The sequence below is a fragment of the Bos indicus genome, chromosome 3, assembly GCF_029378745.1.
Source record: "Bos indicus isolate NIAB-ARS_2022 breed Sahiwal x Tharparkar chromosome 3, NIAB-ARS_B.indTharparkar_mat_pri_1.0, whole genome shotgun sequence".
NCBI lineage: Eukaryota > Metazoa > Chordata > Mammalia > Artiodactyla > Bovidae > Bos > Bos indicus.
Window position 1 is genome coordinate 7,938,302 of NC_091762.1, and position 18,684 is coordinate 7,956,985.

Genomic DNA, 18,684 nt, shown 5'->3' on the forward strand with positions numbered 1-18,684 from the left:
TCGGAGAAGGCAATGGCACCCCACTCCAGTACTCTTGCCTGGAAAATCCCATGGATGCAGGAGCCTGGTGGGCTATAGTCCATGGGGTCGCTAAGAGTCGGACACAACTGAGCGACTTCCCTTTCACTTTTCACTTTCATACATTGGAGAAGGAAATGGCAACCCACTCCAGTGTTCTAGCCTGCAGAATCCCAGGGACAGGGGAGCCTGGTGGGCTGCCATCTATGGGGTCGCACAGAGTCAGACATGACTGAAGTGACTTAGCAGCAGCAGCATGTAATGTATGAATAGAGGGACATACATTGTTACTGTAAAAAGGGCACGAGTATGTGAACAAGAAAACCACAACAGAAGAACTATGAACGGCTAATACTCTTAAACGCTCTCATTCTAAAGGCCATAAAGTAAGCCCTCAATAACCCAATAATTGCAATTACTATTCCTTATTGTACAGCAATATGTGAATATGAAACCTCATGAAAACTACTCAACAAAGGAAGCTGCTAAATTCTGAATGCAAAAATGTTGCACAACGTTCCTGTTAGAGTCCCAGGAAAATGAGGCCTCGCTAAGGACATCTCCTGAGGAAGCTGTCAGTCCTGTTTCTAACCTCCCGGAACCTTCTCTGAGAAGTTCACATCCTTCTGATAACTCTGATAGGGGAAGAGCAGAAGAGAAAGAGTCAGTAAATCTCCGTTCAGGACTCATCTGAAGTTTGGCTTCCTGAGAACTGGTGTTTATTTACCATGGGAGGAAGAGAAAGAAGACATGGAAACAAGAACACAAATTCATTGGAAGAAGAGTATATGGTTTTAAGATGAGGGATACTTGTCCTACACTCCAAACATTTTCTTGCCCCCACCTCCTGCCCATTACCACCTCCCCAAGATTCTTACCACTGAAAAGAAACCGACCGCAGATCAGTCTATATTCTAATTGGTTCAGTGATTAAAAGATAAGGGGACTGTTGTTTGTGTAGTATTTTATTATAAAAGTAATAAATGGTCTGTACAGAAGAATTAACAAAGCAAATGAAAAGCACCAATAATTCCATCCCCAGAAACAATCACTTTTAATATATTGGCATACGTTAGTCTATTTCAACATTTCTGAAATCATCCATGGTTATCTAATTTTTCTCATATAACCTGTAACGTATTTCTGTGTTGCTGCAATTTCTTAATAAAAGTAATTTACACTGGCTGTGTGAATGTATAATAGAAGAGTCCTACTGATGAACGTGCTGAGGCAAGGAAGAAATCAGCGGTCAGTTATCTGAGGCTATATCACCTGTGAATGTCAGAACAGAGAGCTTCAGGATTCAGAGGACCGAACTCTGAAAAAGTCATTCTCCTTCTTTAGAACTGCAGTATCCTCTTCTACCCAAGAGGAGTTCAGGCCAGAAGACACCAGATCCTGGCCTCTCCGATTCACTGCCCCAAGTCCCAGGCGAGACAATGAAAACTAAAGGCGTTTCTGGTAATCGGACTCTGAGTCTTCCTCTGCAACATCCGGGTGCGAGAGGAGTGAATAGGTGACTGTGTTCTCAGCCTGGAGAAAACAGAAGGGAGCAGTGAGGATCCGCGGAGAGGCCGCAGGAAGGAGGCCGCAGCAGAGGCAGCAGGGTGGAGGAGGGGGAGAAGGAAGAGCAGGTGGCGGAGGGCTCACCTCAGTTCTGGCAGCATCATTTTCAGCATCAGTGAGACCGGCTGTGGGCAAAGAGAGCAGAGGTGAGCAGGCGCACGGCTATAGCCTGGGGCCGCCCCACACTGAGGCGGGGCCCAAACCAGGCTTGAGGGAGGACCACTGACCCCAACTCAGCCCTGTGGGCCGAAAGCTTGGTTCCCAGCCCACCCTCAGTATCCCAGACATGGCGCCCCCACCAGCTACATTAGCAAAGGGAGACAGTCATCTGTACTACACTCTTTTCGGAAAATCACTATTTTCTTCGAAGCTACCAGGCAGCTTTTGGGATTGGAGATACTGAGTAAGAGGTGTGTGTGGACTGGGGTGGGGACCTTTCCAGGTTAGCCAGATGTATTGGGTTGGCCAAAAAGTTCATCCAGATTCTTCTGGAAGCTGGTACAGAAAAACCTGAACGAACTTTTTGGCCAGCCCAATAGTATGTCTTTGTCGGAGCTCTGGAGAATCTCCTACTCCCTCACATCAAAAAGAAAGAAAGCGTGAGAGTGAACAAGGGAGGCTGAAGAGAAGGAAAGAAGGAAGCAAGCAAGCCAGCCAGCACTCTCCTTGGTGAAGATCTAAAACACATCCAAATTTCCTCATGTTTTTGCCAACACACTCACTTTGCCAGTGCGGAAAGCAGCTCAGTATCTGCAAAGCAGCATTCCTCAGGAAGTGGGGAAGGAGTCTGAGACAATGCATCTAGTGTCTTCATTCATCTCCAGGACACAAGGAATCCCTGTATGCCATGCTCCAACTTCTGGAACAAACCACGTCCTGAATCCTCCTTCTAATGCATCCCTCTACAATCCCAGCAACCTAGATGAGCCTTTGGGGAAACCATCAGCCCCAGTGCCTTCCTGTGAAATAAACACCTTGTGAAATATATTTATGCCAGTGGTAGAACCAAACATCAAAATGGCTAACCCACTTGTGTTCGGACGTTTTATCCTACGTCAGCTTGGCCCCAGTGCAGACTCAGGTCCATATCCCCACTTGGCCTGGCCATGGGACCTAGGGATCTTGCTCAAAGTGCCGCTGGACAGCTGGGCCGTTTTGCTCAAGCTCTCAAATCTGTTGGCTCTGCTCTGAGTCATACTCCAGCCATCAGAGGTGGGGTCCTCAAGGGCTTCTTTTTCCTGTCTGTTTCTGCTGTCTGGAAGCCCCCAGAGAAAGCTCCAGGTCCCTCCAAGCTCTGGCTTTAACTACAGTCAGGAAATCACCTGGATAGTCCTGCTCCTTTAACATATCCCCACTTGGGCCAGAGTTGATGGGCACTGACTCTCAGAATGTCAGACCGGGAAGGCTTCGAGGTCCTCCAGGCCAATGCACTCATTTCCTCAGTGAGGTGATTAAACCCCAAGAGAGGAAACGACACTCAAGATTCCATTTTATGATAGCGACCAGGCTAGTGCCAGGTTCACATTTAACAAACCTACAGGAGTGGGCATTAGATCCAGGCTTTGTCGACAGAGGAAAGCCCGCTAATGTAGCTAGTACACAGAACTTTCTCAGCCTAAAATCTTCTCTTCATGTTCCACCAAGAGTTGAGCCCTTACCCCATCGCTCACCCCATCTACTCTTACCCCATCTCTCCACAGACACGGACTACAGCAAATCTAGGCTTTATTCCCTTGGCCTCTTTCCCCTTTCCTCTAGAGTTTTCTCTCTTTAATTCTATTTGCCTTAGTCTTACAACATCTAACCCCCACCCTGTGCCAGCTCTTCCAAAGCTCCACAGAAAGACCTAAATATCTCTGATGTCCTGCTCTGGAAATACCCCTAGAAGTTCTAGCCCCAGAAACTCAGACAGGGCCATTGTCTCTCTATCTAGGATAGGTATTCATCTCCTCATCCCCAGTGAGGTCCTCTTCAGGCCCAGGAGTTAGTCTCAGAACTGACCAAGAGATTTGAGCCCCTGCCCTCCTCCCACTGCCCCCTCCCTCTCCTGTGCTCACAAGCCGCCTCTTGATGCACACGGCAAGCCGCTTCTTGACGCACACGGCAAGCCGCCTCTTGACGCACACGACAGGGTGTCACTGAGCCCACAGAGGGGAGCTGCACTCACCTGGTTCCTCAGGGAGGGTCTCTCCCATTTCCCTGCGCTCAGGGCTTCCTGGGAGAGCTAGGAGGGGCACATGGAGGTTAGTAGGATTACGGGGTAGAACCTAAGTCTTCAGGACCACGGACCAGAGGCAAGACTGGGTTAGAACCAATACATACCCTTCTCCCACAGACACGCCTCTCCTCCCCACTTCCCAGAGACTACCTTAGCCTATAAAAGGGCTGGTCTAGAGAGGTAGAAGTTGGCTAGGTTAATAGTAGGGACTCATGGGACTGTCAGAAAGGCCATTCCATTGCACCTTTCTTAAGCTTGCTCTGCCTTTTAAAAGCATCTCTTTCTCCCTCTCAGTTTTTCTCACTGAGTCTCTACATTTACTTACCATCGGTAACTGAGGTCTTGGCTATGAACCAATTGCCAAGTGCTTTGTGAGGTATAAGTAGTATTTTTTCTCTTTGTCAGTGGCTCTGAGTCTTTTTTTCCCTTTTACTTTCTCTGTGTCTGGATAACTTTGGCACTTTCTCTCACCAGTAAGCTAGCTTTACAGTGTTAAGAATTGTGATGATCTGCTTACTAGATTTCTATAGCACCTTCCCTTCTCTCTCAGCAATTTTACATTAATATTAATACTATGGGGGGAAGGAGCCTGCTTTCCAAGAGCTGAAGTTCTTCAGCTGATCAGTGAAGAGATGTTTATTAATCATCTTACTGTGTGGCAAGCACTGTGCTAGGTGCTGATGGGAAGAGGAAAGAAGCATAAAACAAAGAGACATGCTTACTGCCCTCCTGTGCCCTTTAGAATACAGATTAGCTGTTTAAAGGTACCCTATGTCAATTCCATGAACTTTCTGCCCTGCTTCACCTTCTTTTTTTCTGCTTCACCGTTTGTGGCTTCGATGGCATCAAATTGCTCCCAGCACCCTCCTTACACTTCCCCGAGCTCCATCCCAGCCACAGTGTTTCTCATTTCCATGTCTCAGCCCCCACGCCTGTAATGCTCATCTACCATCTTTGCCTGGTTAACTGCTAGCCTCAAACATCACCTCCTCCATAATGTTAACAGCCTGTACTATATGGTGCTAGCTGTGTGCTGGGCACTGTTGTAAGAGCTGCAGGCTCATTCATTCTCATAACCTTATGAGGTAGGTTCTATTTGTGTCCTCATTTTTCAGATGAAGAAACTGAGGCACATAGAAGTTGAATATGATGAGGAAAAACAACTGTTTTCCTGAAAACAACAACAACAACTTTGTTTCCCTGAGTTGCCACCTAAGAATTTTACAGTATGATCACCTTGCTTACTCCCAGAGTATGGACATTTAAGATAAGGACTTGAGTTTAGGATTCCCGCTGTTAAGTTCTCACTTTGATTTTCCTGGGGCATCTTTCAAAACAACCACTTAGATGTTAAGCCCACAAATATGTTGGTGTCCTCCACCTCAACCACTTCATAAATAGTGGCTTGACACTGTTCTCTCTGCTCACCCATGACCTGGGGCAAAGGGTTGCCACCCCTTCTCATTTCTGGGATCTCTGAGTGGCAAATCTTGTGACTCTACTTCCTTTATGAGAATGTATTGAAACTGTATTTTCAATGAAAACGACCCAGGGCTTTCACTTCCCCAGTCTAGGAGTTCAGATGCTGAAGGAGCCGCCAGCCCCGTGTGGGTGGCTCGTGCCTCCTTGTTCAGCTGGTCGTGATGTGAACATTCTTAACACGCCAGCTCCATCTTCTCAACACACAGAGAATAACTCACCCCCACATTACTCAGCCGGTGAGCAGAGGCGCTTAGATTTGAACTGAGGCAGTCTGACCCCCCAGTTGAGCTTCAATCACCATGCAACACTACCTCCCTATGACGTTTTCTCTAACTGGCCCAGCCCGTGCTGGGTCATTCAGGCTCTTCTATCCCTGTCGTAGCCTATGCATTCTCTAATACTGGTCTTATCCCCTCAGTTACTATCTGTGCTATTATACTATTTGTATTTCAGTCTTCTCGACAATATTATGGACTCCCTAAGGGCAGAGGCTGAACTTTTCTTTAACTTGGCATCATCCACAGAGTCTATCACAGTGCTTGACACATAAGCCAGTTTGTTCAGGCCTGTTAAATGAATGAATGAATAAATAAAATATGGGACTATATATGAATGCTAAGGATTCTCTAGCCCAAAGATAAGGGTTCTAGCCATGGTTGGGGTTAGGGCCTTGGCTAAAAAGGAACTGATAACAAGAGGGACCAAGAGGAACCACAAACCTGAGATTGGCTTTCTCCTGAGGCGGAACCAGGTTATTATGGCCGCAACAATAGCCACTGCAGCAAAACAGGTGCCTATAGCCACAGCTGTCATCGATGAGGGGCCGCTCGAGCTGGACTCTGGGGAAGACAGACCTCAGGACCCTCCCTATGCCACTTCACCCTCCCTGCCCTCCTCCAGTGCAGCACTTGCTTCCTCCCCCAGCCTCACCTGCACAGGTGTTCTGTGAGTGGGTTTGTGCCTCCCCGACACCCTTTCGATTTCTCTGCTAATCAAATGAAGGCACACTGCTGAGTGTATAAGGTGGAGGGAAGGGTTCCTTTTAGCCCGTGGGGATAGCAGGAAGCATGAACCTGAAGCCTCCAACACTGGACCCCTAAACTGTTTAAGAACATGCTATACCTTTGGGAGTGAATGGACATATCATGAAACATGAGAGAAAATTAGGAAAACTTCAGTTCTTAGGAATGTCCAGGAGCTTTGGGAACTTCTACACCAACGAGAAAGCTCTGCCTCACTGCTGTGCTTGGTGTGATGGGCTTATATTTCAAAGTGGAATAAGAGCCTCATCACCTGTCACTTGAGAGCTGAGGGTTCCAAGCTCTGGACAGCATTTATCAAGTGGCCCATACCCCTGCCCTTGGCCCCAGAGCCGAGGTTTGCTACTATGGCATTTCTCAAATCTCCATTTAAGACCATGTGACTTTATTCCTAACTATCCATCTCCTCTTCTCCCATCCTTTCATCTTGAGAGAGTCCCCACCTTGGACAGTGATGTTCACTGGTTGTGACGAGTGTAGCATCTTCCCGATAAACGCTGTGCAGTGGTACTGGCCGCTGTGACTGAGGTTGGCGCGTGGGATAGAGAAGTTGGTGCGCTGATAGGAAAATATCTTGGATTTCCTATCCTGGTAGAATGTGATCTTATTCAGAGGCTGGTTTCTCCAGCTGTGGCACCTCAGCATGATGGGCTCCCCTTCCTGGAACACGAGGCTGGGGGTCTGGAGCAACAGCCAGTCTGAAAGACACAAAGGGACCTCAGGACCCAGAAGGTCTTGACTCAGATCTGAGACCCAGACCATCCCTCCGGGGGCCAGTGTGTGTCGGGGGGAGTTTAAATGTGGACTCACACACCCCTGGTCTCTAATTCTGGCTCCTTCGTGTATGCACCCTGTGATCCTGGGTAAATAATGAATTCTTCTGGGCCTCAGTTTCCTCGTATGTGGAACTAGTCACAATAGTACCATTAGCTGTGCTGTTTACAGTAGTTGCTGGCACACAGTAGGTGTTCAGATATGCTTGTCTTCTCGTTCCCATCCTGGGAGACACAGCTGCAGCCCTGTCTGGCCCAAGAGGCCTCTGCAGGTGGATACAGGGGACCCGGAGTGCAGTCCCTTCCCCGAGGAAGGAGGGAGGTGGGGGAGAAGCCAGTCTGAGAGAGAAGACAGCATGTGAGGGGGACAAGCAGAGACCTGTGTCCTTGGGGAGAGTCACGGGCACCCAACAAATATTGGTTTACTTGGTGCATGTTAGTAAACAAACGTGGAATTTCACTTCAGCGGGGACTTTGTCTCAAGCCAGCAGTGACATGGGTGGGCCATTCATTAGCCAGCTGTGTACTTTCCCCCAGTCATTTTAATCCTTTTGCTGAGGAAATATTTTTAATTTCTTTATAGTTTAAGGAATAGAGGCTTAGGTAGGTACTTATAATCCTGACCTCAGCCCATGCCTTCTGTTTTCCTGAAGCTGTAGGACAGATCAGAGTTGGAATTGGAAAGAAAGGGTAGAAAACAACAGATACATTGGAAGGGAGAAGGCAAATGAAAAAAAAAAAAAAGCCACACGTGTGCCAGTCAACCACACTTAGTCCCTTCAGCAGACCAGAATGATGCCAACCAAGCCCCTACATTGGCTGGTGAGCCTGCCACATACGTGGAAGGAAACGTTCACAGCAGAGGGAGTGAGTGACAGGGAAGAGAAAACCACGGGCCACAGCTACAGTGGGACAGTGCAGAGAGAAGGTGGGGCGCCCGGCCTTTGCTCTGTCACACAGGCTGGAAACCCATGCCTAACACTGGGGGCAGTCCTGTGTTCCACCCTCTTCCTCCCCCATCACCCTCCTCGTGAGGAGCTCAGACCCTGGCTAGACGTTCTACTCCAGGATTAGGTGAGCAGTCCTCGGTCTCTAGTCTGCTTCTTTTATACAGGTTGGATTAAGCTAGATGGGAATGCTGAGAACTGTAGAGATTTCTTAAAATGAAGTAGAACTCAGAGAAAATGTCAAAGCTGCTTCCATGTAGCACCTGCAACCAATTACTTCTCCTCTCTGTCTGGGGAATCCCCTCTACAGAAGGTATACAGCCTTAGAACAGCACTTGCTTCTCGGCAAAGTCTCCGCTGGTGCCAAATTTTAACCTGTACAGTGGAAGCCTCAGCCTTAGGGTGGTTTGTCCAAGAGGGCCATCTGAGGTCTCCTTGAGGACAGTTCCTTGGTGCAGATCATGAGGGCAGGGCCCAGTTTCATGTTCATGGCACTCATGAGGTGTTGTTTAAGTCATAAAAGGGCATTTCCGTCAAACTCCTGGGAACAAAACTCCTCTGCAATCTCCTGGAAGCCTTGTAGAGAAGCAATAAACCTACATAAGACTCCAAAGGCTAAGATTACTAGACAGGAACACAGGGTCGATGCCATGAATCCTGGCATAGGCAGAGCCGAATGGAAGTTTCCCGGGCCTCATTCCCCATGCCCAGCTCTCACTGATAAAGGCCCAAGGATGTTGGAGAGAGTGCTTTCATCATAACTGAAATCTCTGAACCCCAGCTAGAGTGCTCCTGACCCCTGCCGCACGTGCCCTGGATGATGGCATGGATGGTGTCAGAGGAGCAGCAGGGTCCACACTGGTGACCACAACATGGTGAGCCTCCCGAAACTCTTTCATTTTCTCCCTCTTCAGCCAGAACTGGCAGCTACAGCTCACACAGTACCTCTTAGTGGAAATGAAGCAGAAAACTCTTGGAGCCGTAGAACTGTTCTGCAGGAGTATACTTCCCACAGTGCTGGAACTTTGGGAGATTTGCCTTCTTTACTGCTGAGTAGATGGGTTGTCCCCTTCACTGGAGCCACCTGACTGATTCTTATTCAGCCCTGTCGGGAGGCCAGTCTACAGTGGCTTATCAAACTCTTTCAGTAATGGAGAACACTGGGAATGCTTCTGCTCAGTCCTGGGTACCAAAGCCCTCAGTTACGTGAGTGAGCATCTGGGGCTTCACAGTGCTTCGCCAAGGTTTGAGTTTCCATTTGTCTGGATACCATGGCTAAGGTAGAAGGTGGTGCTGATGGGCAGGGGCCTCGGCTGCCAACTCATCGCTTGGTGAATTACCATTCCCATTGGTCACTAGTTCAGCTTCTTCTCCAAGACTGTTCTCCTCATCTATGGTCTTGGGCTCTCTGCTGCCTGAGAACCCTCGGCAGGAGCACTGAACGCAATGTGGAGACGTCATCTCCCTCCTCCTTGCATTGGACAGCCGATGTCTGGGCTTGTCCAGTCAGTGCACAGACTGCATGAGGAGAACAACAGGGACCTGTGCTGTGGTGGCTGAGGCGCAGTGAGGCTCGTGGGTACTGCTGCTGCTGGACCACCTGGAGGTGCGCAGCTGGGCGGTGGGTACTGGGACTGACGGTGCTGGAGCTGCAGCCAGTGGTCGAGAACAATCTGCAGTCGGATAACCACTTGTTTCTTCAACAGCTGGATCTGTGCTGTTGCTAAATCAGTGAACGGGGCTTGACAGGAGTAACTAAACCCATCAGGGTCTGGGTGGGAGCAGGTGTGGCTGTCCGTGTCAGGCTCATGCCCTGCTGACCACTCCCATCTGCTTCTGCCTTCTTGGCCACTGCACTTTCTGCCTCTGGCTAACACCCCGGGTCAGTCACTGCCTGGATGTAGGCAAGGGCTCCACCTCTCCAGTGCCTTTCCTTGGGCAGCTCCTACCACCACCTATTCCTCACGAGGGCAACTCACCCAAAGGCCCAGGTGTGTGGCCACTTCTTCCTGGACCCATGAGCCTATGTCCACTGCCTCCACCAGCTGGACTAACGTTAGCAAAGGGACCTGAAGTCCTAGAGGGAGTCTGAGCCACAGCTAGGGCCTGGCAAAAGGCCTGGGGTAGGCCAGAAAAGAGGTATTAAAAAGCAAAAACATCACTTTGCCAACAAAGATCCATACAGTCAAAGAGATAGATTTTCCGGTAGTCATGTATGGATGTTAGAGTCGGACCATAAGGAAGGCAGAGCACTGAAGAATAGATGCTTTCAAATTGCGGTGCTGGAGAAGACTTTTGAGGGTCCCTTAGACAGCAAGGAGATCAAACCAGTCAATCCTAAAGGAAATCAACTCATTGGAAGGACTGATACTGAAGCTCCAATACTTTGGCCACCTGATGAGAAGAGCCGACTCATTGGAAAAGACTCCAATGCTGGGAAAGATTGAAGGCAAGAGAAGGGGATGACAGAAAATAAGATGGTTGGATGGCATCACTGACTCAGTGGACATGAGTGTGAGAAACTCCTGGAGATAGAGGACAGGGAAGCCTGGCATGCTGCAGTCCATGGGGTCACAAAGAGTTGAACATGATCTAGTGATTGAACAGGAACAAAAGGGGGAATAGCATTCTGGGTGGAGCCTTGGGCTGAGACCTGTTGTTGCTCATTGCCAAGTTCTGTACTCAACCGTATCTGCATGGACTCCAGGAGCCTGAGCAGATGGTACCTCCTGCTGGACTACAGCCACTAACAAGCATCAGGATGAGTTGAAAACTAGAGGCCAGGGTCTGCTGGGCCAGGGTCTGCTTTACCTAGGATTGTTTTCCCAGCTGCAGTCTTGGATCCATCTAGGGCTGGGATAGGTTGAGGGAGAAGGATGTCGTGATCCCCAGTAGCAAAGATTGGGTCAGAGTTGTAACACTGGAAGAGTTCACTCTGGGATTGGCTGGTGAATGGGGAGGCTGATGCTGTGGCCTGACTGGGGCCTGGGTGGTGCTCAGCTGCTGTGTCTTGCTGGCATTTGGGGTGCTGATCTGCTGCCTGGCAGCAGTTGTGGCCAGCTGGACCACAGCCAGCCCACGCAGCTGGGCCTGCTGAGCTGCTGCTGGCACAAATTGGTGTAAATACTGAGGCCCACAGAGCTGCCCCAGCAGTGTCTACAGAGCCTGCCCCGCCTCTTGTTTATAGAGAGCCTTTGCCTTGGACTGAGAGTGCCTTGCCTTCTGTTGGCACTGGTCTCCATGGCAGTGGTCCAAGGTCACCCAGGCTGCTGTTGGGCTCAAGGACGTCATATCTAGCTCTGCACCTAGGTCCCCCAGGGTGGTGCCCACCTCATGTGCCAGTCGTTCCATCATCAGTCACAGTGGCGGGGGTGTCTCCCATAGTCCTGAGGAGAGGAAGCCCCTCAGCTCCACCCCTTCCTGGAGGGCCAGAGCACTAAGGCCAGGGCCTTGCCAGGCCACTGAGGCTTCCCTCCGTGACTGTCTTTTCCTGCTAAGCCCAGAGGCTAAAGATGGCAGGACTGGGACTGGAGCCCACTGGGCCTATTAGATACTTAAAATGTGGGTATTCAGGGAGGGAAGGGGACTAAATGAACAGTAACAATGACAATATTTATCATAATCACATTGCAGCTTTTTTTTTTAATGGAGAAACTATTTCTTGCCAAGAGCTTTGGAAAATCATTGATCTGTTCAACAAACATTTATTAAGCCCTGCCCTGTGCCTGTGCTGGAAATATAAGGAGATGAAGACACAAGTTTCACCTCAGTTGCACAGAGAGAGGGCAGGGATTAGGGAAATGTTGATTCTCAACAGAACCTCATGTGGGAGGCAGTGGTATCTCCACTAGCAAGTGAGGAAACTGAGGCTCAAAGGTGAATGAAATCATCATGTTTAGATGGCTAGTAATTCCCTGTGCATTTGACTCTGCCACGAATATGGGAAGATTTCTATGATTTAGAGGTTTTCTTCTGCTTCTCTCACACCCAGATGCCTGTTGGTGGCCTGGTCACCTTCTTGCTCAATCGGCACCAAGACAAAGGAGCCCAACATATTCTGAGAAATCTCTTAGGAACTTCCACCTCACCACTCATACTAAGCCGAGGAGGTGGGTTGAGAAGGGAAATGAGTAGACCAAAACCACTTCAAACAACTCACAGCCGTGCTTTCCAGTAAGTAGGCGACTGCCCTTTGCTAAAAACCTCTGCATGGAAGCAGATTTCATCTCCCCTTGTTCTCCCAGACTCTCCAGGGCCTCCTCCACTGACCGGAAATCACATCCAGATGCACAGGGTCGCTGAGGCTGGTCTGCTCCCTCTGGCACCTGTAGGACCCACTGTCGTTGCTGCCGGCCCTAAAGCTGTAGCTGGGCTGCTTCTGGGTGTGGATGGAGCTCCCGTTATGGAACCATGTGGTGAGGTTGCCTGCAGAGAAGCTGGTCCCCTGGCACGTCAGCGTCACGTGATCCTCCCTGAGCACATTGATCCACGCAGGCTGGATGGTCACCACAGCTTTTGGGAGATCTGCTGAGGGGCAGAGAGAGGAGGCAGCATGAGGAAAAGGGACCCCAAGGGCCTAAGCAGACCCCAAATCTCAGATGATGGAAAACTGTGGCCATGCTGCAGAGATCAAGAGAAGAACCCAACCCAGAACAGGTCCGCACCTGAAGGCAATTCCTCCAACTCATGTAGCCACACAGGGGCCCCCAGGAACCCAGATTCTCTCAGGGAGGAGAGGAGGAAGGGTAGGGAAATGGGAGAGGGGGCAAGCACACAGTCGAGAAACACAAGTACACCTCGCCCAAGGAGCTCTGCCCAGTTCCTTCTCTGTCTCTATTTCTCTTTCTCTCTCGAACTCACACTCACAGACACACACACACACACACTACACATACATCCTTTGGGGAATCACTTCCCCCACCCTCATAAACTGAGGCATTTGGACACTAGTGGATAAACTGTCTTCCCAGCTGGATGAAGACAAGTGGGGCCACCTGGTGGAGGTGCCAGGCTGAGAGTCAGAGGTCACATTTCTCTTCTGACCTGCTTCATTCCTTATCCTGTAGAATAGACCTGTCCTGACACCAAAGCACAGATGAATCTCTATGGCCTCAGGAGAATCAGAAAGAGTGAGAAAGGCCAGAAGGCCAGTCTAGGAGCTCTGGATTCAGTGACCCAGGAGAGCCCCACCCCCTACCAGTCCTGGGTGGTGGAGAGGTTAGTGGTGCTGAGAAAGGAGTGCCCAGCAGTGTTCACCCCACCCAGCCGCAGCCAGTAATACGGCCTCCTAGTTCTCTCCAGGGTAACAGGCCCTGAGAGCTTCAGATACATGCAAAGTAGATGATTTATCAACCCATGGGGATAACCTAAGCAGATCATGTGATTCTGCATGGTCTGGGCTCGTGGTTTAGTTTGGAGAGAAGAAGGCAATTGATACAGAGGACAGTTATTTTCCGTGACAGAATCTGTGAGGTATCATCATAACAGAAGCAGGAGGGCTGAGGCATCTGTGTCCCTTGGCTGCCCACCCCTGGTGGCTTCAGTGGAAGGGAAGCAGGAAGGAGAAGCGGGTGCAGGGCTTCTTGTGGGCACAATTCCTCTTTCCTGGCTCTACCTCAATCTTGGATTGCTGGTGCCTCCAGAGTTCCTCCATACAGGGTGCAGGGAGCAGAGAGAGCTGGGGGACAGAGGGGATGTGGTGGAGCACTTACCAGGTTTCCCAGAAACAGGAGCTGCAAGAGAGAAAGCAAAGATCAGCCTGGTGTTTGGATATGATGATTCATCATTACAAATAATCATCAGTCCCAGGTCAAATTCCCTTCACCTGCACAGATTTCCCTCTCTGTGTTATTCCCTTTCTCTTTTGCATCACCCATTTCTCCTTCTCATCTGGGTCTTTCCTACCAACATAAATATGCTCCAGGATGTTTCATTAAAAGGATAAAAATCTCACTTGACCCTGCATAGAATTCCAAAAGTATTTCCCTGCTCCCTTTCCCAGCCTGATTTCTCAGTTCTTTTTCTACATAGGCTATCCTCATTTCTTCTCTTTCCAATCACTGAACCTCTCTAGTCCACTAAAACTTTTGTCAAAATCACCAATGACCTCAATGACAAATTAAATGGATATATTCTATTCCTCTCCCAGATTCCCCCCATATAAGGGTATCTCTTTACCATCTACCCAGGTATTCATGCCAGAAAACTGCAAATTTTCTTTTATTCCTCTCTCTCCCAAACCATCTACCTTTGCACCAGTAAATTCTTGTTCATCCTGCTTCCAGTTAGTCCTTAAGTGCATCGACTTTATCCATGTCCAAACTACTTTAGGCTACCATCAGCTTTCTTCCATCTCCTAACTTAGCTTTTCCCTTCTTCTGTTCCCCCTGCAATTCATTCCCCACAGAGCAGCTAGAATCATTTTTAAAATAACAAATCAGATATCACCCCCCTGCTTACAAGCTTTCTGGTTTCCTCCTTTGCTCTTAAAGTAAAATGTAAATATTTACAAGGCCACACCTGATACAGTCCTTGCTCACCTCTCCAGCCTCATCTCAAGCTCCACTTTCCCTATTCACTGAATTCCAATAATACCAGCCCTCTTTAAATTCTTCAAACTTGGGGCTTTTCTGTATGCTGAACTCTCTGAACCCACTTCCTTTGTATCTTCAAATGGCTTAATTCTTATCTTGCTTCAGGTCCTAGCCTAAAAGTCACTTCCTCAGAAAATTCTTTCCATATCGTCCTGTTAACACAGGCTATTCTCTCATCTCCCCCACAACAACTGTTCTTATCAGAGTATCCTGTTTACAGCTTCATAGACACTTCCCAATTTATGCATTTGTGCTTTTTTATTTATTGTTTGTGTCCCTCAGTAGAATGTAAACTCAAAGAGGGCAATAGCCATGTTAATTTTATTTACCAATACTCTGAAAATCATCCATTGAGTGTTACCTAGGTGAGAGATAAGACAGCCCAAAGTTGTGATGACAGTAGAAAGTGAAGATGGGGACATAGGCATGAGGGAAATGTAACACGCAGCAAGAGAGTGCCACTTGATGAAGTATGGGGTTTTGTGAATGGGTGACCAGGAAAATAGTTAATTGTGCTCACACAAATATAAATGTTAGGAGGAGAAGAACATTTGTGAGGGGAAGATGATAGAGTTTGAATGTGTTTTGTTTCTGAGCTGACAAATCAATTTGCAGGTTTCCAACCGGGAAAATGGAAATATAAAATTGTATCTGACACAGACAAGAAAGACAGGTTTGGAAATTATTGACATAGAAGTTAGCTAAAGACCAGAGTGTGCAGAAGTGACAGGTGACAGTACAGGAAATGGGTAAAGAAGCAGGACCAAGAGGAGGAGGAGAAACAAGTAAGAGATGAGAAAACTAGAGAGAAGTCATCTTCCACTCATTCACTAAACAAATATTCAGTTCAGTTCAGTCGCTCATGTGAATATTAAATGTGTTCATGCTCTGTATCGTCACTGTAAGGGAGACAGAAGGCCGTCTCTCTCGTTCCCTGATAAATCCCCAGAGGCTGCACATAGCATTTATTTAATGTGTAAACAAGGCAGTCTGTGGACTCTGGAAAGCGGAGAGTCCTTGGACACATTGCCTGGCTCTAGAGGAACATCTACCTGTAAGAGTAGGGTCGGAGCTTCATTAGGTAGGCCGTGGAGCAGCGCTGAAGGCATTTATGGAGTACAGTGGCTCTCCCCCAGCCATAGCTGAAGAAGCCATGGCCTTGGTGTGCAGCGTGGATCCAGACAAGAGGAGACAGGAGCAGTCAAGACTAAACCAGAATGTGTTGTAATAAAATGAGCTACAGAGCAATGAAGACCTAAATCCTTGGTGACACCAAAGAGGCAAGTGGACAAAAATGCCGGAAGTCTGTCCCAGGAATCTCGCCTAGGGCTCACACTGATATCGCCACAGCAGGGGCAGGGAAGTGTGCACCTCTCCAGGCCTGAGCTCCTCCATGTGAAAGAGGGAGGACGTTCCGTGTGCTCCTTTTCCATGCTATTCTACTTCACTCCATCTCACCTTGCTCGTGGGGGAATACTCTGTCTTCCTCATCTCCACCCCCTGTCCCAGCATCATCCAGCACCAAGGGCCAGGGCTCCCAGCACTGACCAGATTTTACTACCCATCATAGTATGTAACTTGGAAAATGGCTGGCTGCATGTCTTCCTCTGGGACCATCCTGAAGTGGATTTGATGGTCATACTCCAGAAATTAAGTTTGGGAGGACATTCCTGGTGATACGACTCCTCTACTTGGCCTTCCCTAGACTCTCCCACCAGCATTATCAGTCCATGGTCCCTAGCCCAGGGCTGAGAACGTGGTCAGAAAGCAGTGCTCAATCACAGCCCAAGATCCTCTCCTTCTCTTTCATCAGTGATAGGACACCTCTCCCTGTCTGTACAGTGCAAACAGACATGCATGATGTCTCTGGTCTCACAAGTGATGATTCTAGAATTGCCTGGCTTATGCATTCTCTGGTTCCTATTCCCTGCATAACTGAGACCCTCCTGTGCTTTTTCCCAGGTAGATCTCCTTTCTCATAAACAGAACAGGTTTCTGCTGTCTGAAGTGGTTTCAGGGGCACAGAGAACAGCCACTGCCCCCCACTACAATGTGCTGTCTTGCTTCCCCACATCGCCATGGTATCACTGACTCAATAGACATGAGTTTGAACAAACTCCAGGAGATGGTAAGGGTCAGGGAAGCCTGGCATGCTGCAGTCCACGGGGTCACAGAGTCAGACACAACTTAGCAACTGAACAGCAACAACATCTCCTATTTGCCTAAGACATCATCAGCCCTCTGGCCTAAGACTTGGTCCCAGTGAAACATGCATTTCTAAGGAAGATAAACACCTTGGCCATCATTAATCCTTCAGGTCTAGCTCACTGGACTTTCCTCAGAGCTGGTTCTGTGTGGGAAGTGGTAGATTACCAGGGACCTTGGTGCCCAGTGACTTTGGGCAAAACACATTAAAAAAAAAAAACCTGACTTCTGCCAATTGCACAATTTCCCAAGGCCAGCAAGGTTGTCAGCCTGTGATTTTCATCAGCCTGCCTTCACCCTCCTGACTTTCCTGATGTGCTGCCCACTGTGGCCCTCGTCCTTGTCCCAGCTCAGCCCCAACCCAGGTGGCAGCAGCTGACTTAGAGAAGCCCACCTGCCCATCGTCCTGATCCACTGTCCCTGCTGTGCCCCCCACTCACCCAGGAAGAGCAGAGCTGTCCACAGTAGCATGTGGCCCCAAGGATGCCAGGGCGTGCAGTGAGCTCGGTTCCTCCTGGCAGCAGGGAAGGCTAGGAATGAGGGGATCCCCATCACCTCCTGGAGCGAGCAGGTTGCTCTGACAGCCCAGCACGACAGGCACTGGCTTCTTTTGAGGCTTGATAGATTCCACCCAGAGGGCAAATTCAGGAGTCCAAAAGAGGAAGTGAAAAGAAGTGTTGCTTTATCATTGGCTCCTCCCCTTCCACCCTCTTTCATCTAGAGAGTTCCCTCCCAGAAGATTCAGGGCTTCCTAGAATGAATCTGGCTCAGTCCCACTCCAAATTCACAGAAAATGTAGGAACTGGGAAACAAATTCTCCTCCTTCTCTGGGGCCACAGCTGGGCTCAGCCCCAGGGAGGAAGAGGGGAATGGTCACCCCTACTCAGCTCAGGACTCCCTGTCTGTCTCTGTCTGTTTGGAAAAGGCGATGGAGGAGAGTGTGCCAGGGGACTCCCCATCTTCTAGATCCATTTAGAGGTGCAGACACTGGCGTCAGACTCCTCCTGAGACTGAGCAGAGGGGCTTGAGGCCACCTTTCCCCATCATTTGATTGCCTTTATTATCATAATCCAGACTCCATTTTGGATTGTGGAACCAGGACAGAGAAGTGTGTCAGGGTGGCGATAGAATGATCATTCCCATCTTTTATCACCCCTTGACTTCCATTCTTTTTAAAAAAGATATTTAGTCATTTATGTATTTGACCACCCCGGGTCTTAGTTGCAGCATGTGGGATCTTTTGCTGTGGCATGCAGACTCTTAGTTGTGATGTGTGGGATCTAGTTCCCTGACCATGGATGGAACGCTAGGGCCCCTGCATTGAGAGTGTGGAGTCTTAGTCACTAGACCAGAAAGGAAGTCCGTCATTCATTCTTGTACTCATCCCTCCAACAAATATCTTTTGAGGAGCAACTAGTGCCCTGGTTCTTTGTTTCTCGCCCTCATTCCCATCACTGTTCCCATCACTATGGCGTGGTGAAGAGCAGGGCTTTGGAGCCATATTGGTCTAATTTTGAATGACAGGTAGCGTCTCAGAACTACAGATTCCTCATCTGTATAAATGAAGATTAACTTGTCTATCCTTCAAGCGGAATTTCTCAGCCTCAGTGTTACTGACATTTGGGGCCAAATAATTCTTGATGTTAGGACCTATCTCATACGCTGTAGAGTGTTTAGCAGTATCCCTGACCTCTCCCCACTAGATGCCAGGGGCAACCCCTAACTGTGAAAATAGAAATGTCTCTAGACATTGGCAAATTTGCTCTTGGGGGCAACCTTGTTGCTGACTAAGAATCACAGTGGTCATGGTTTTTGAAAATTAAAAGAGAATGTGTGTGCTAG

The 18,684-nt window shown here is 48.8% G+C and overlaps 1 protein-coding gene and 1 pseudogene across 11 annotated transcripts; both read right to left on the reverse strand.

Moving 5' to 3' along the window:
- Nucleotides 1-965: 965 nt before the first annotated feature.
- Nucleotides 966-17,511, reverse strand: LOC109578097 (low affinity immunoglobulin gamma Fc region receptor II). Of its 11 annotated transcripts, none has more exons than XR_011564945.1 (9): nt 17,283-17,510; nt 13,756-13,776; nt 12,314-12,571; nt 6,768-7,022; nt 6,004-6,123; nt 3,752-3,808; nt 2,307-2,440; nt 1,669-1,709; nt 1,453-1,551 (listed from the first exon to the last, which is right to left on the reverse strand). XR_011564945.1 is itself a non-coding variant. In XM_019987109.2 (8 exons), exons 1-8 carry the CDS (start codon nt 17,392-17,394, stop codon nt 1,465-1,467), a joined length of 948 nt encoding a protein of 315 aa, XP_019842668.1. In that variant the 5' UTR covers nt 17,395-17,510; the 3' UTR covers nt 966-1,464. The 11 variants fall into 11 exon arrangements, 7 of the variants coding, with proteins under 7 accessions (XP_019842668.1, XP_019842658.1, XP_019842677.1 ...); XR_011564944.1 differs by having other exon boundaries at nt 2,307-2,443; XM_019987109.2 differs by lacking the exon at nt 2,307-2,440 and having other exon boundaries at nt 966-1,551; nt 12,314-12,568.
- On the reverse strand, nt 7,029-9,568 carry LOC109578091 (polyhomeotic-like protein 1 pseudogene; annotated as a pseudogene).
- Nucleotides 17,512-18,684: the final 1,173 nt, after the last annotated feature.

What these genes read in the sequence shown, in the direction of transcription:
- LOC109578097 (XM_019987099.2), bottom strand. Translation starts at nt 17,394, where the DNA reads ATGGGGATCCCCTCATTCCTAGCCTTCCCTGCTGCCAGGAGGAACCGA. An exon ending in TCCTGTTTCTGGGAAACCTG is followed by an intron (nt 12,572 to 13,755) that starts GTAAGTGCTCCA and finishes TCTGCCCCTCAG; the next exon opens with CAGATCTCCCAAAAGCTGTG. An exon ending in CAGGAGAAAGCCAATCTCAG is followed by an intron (nt 3,809 to 6,003) that starts GTTTGTGGTTCC and finishes TGCCCCTCCTAG; the next exon opens with CTCTCCCAGGAAGCCCTGAG.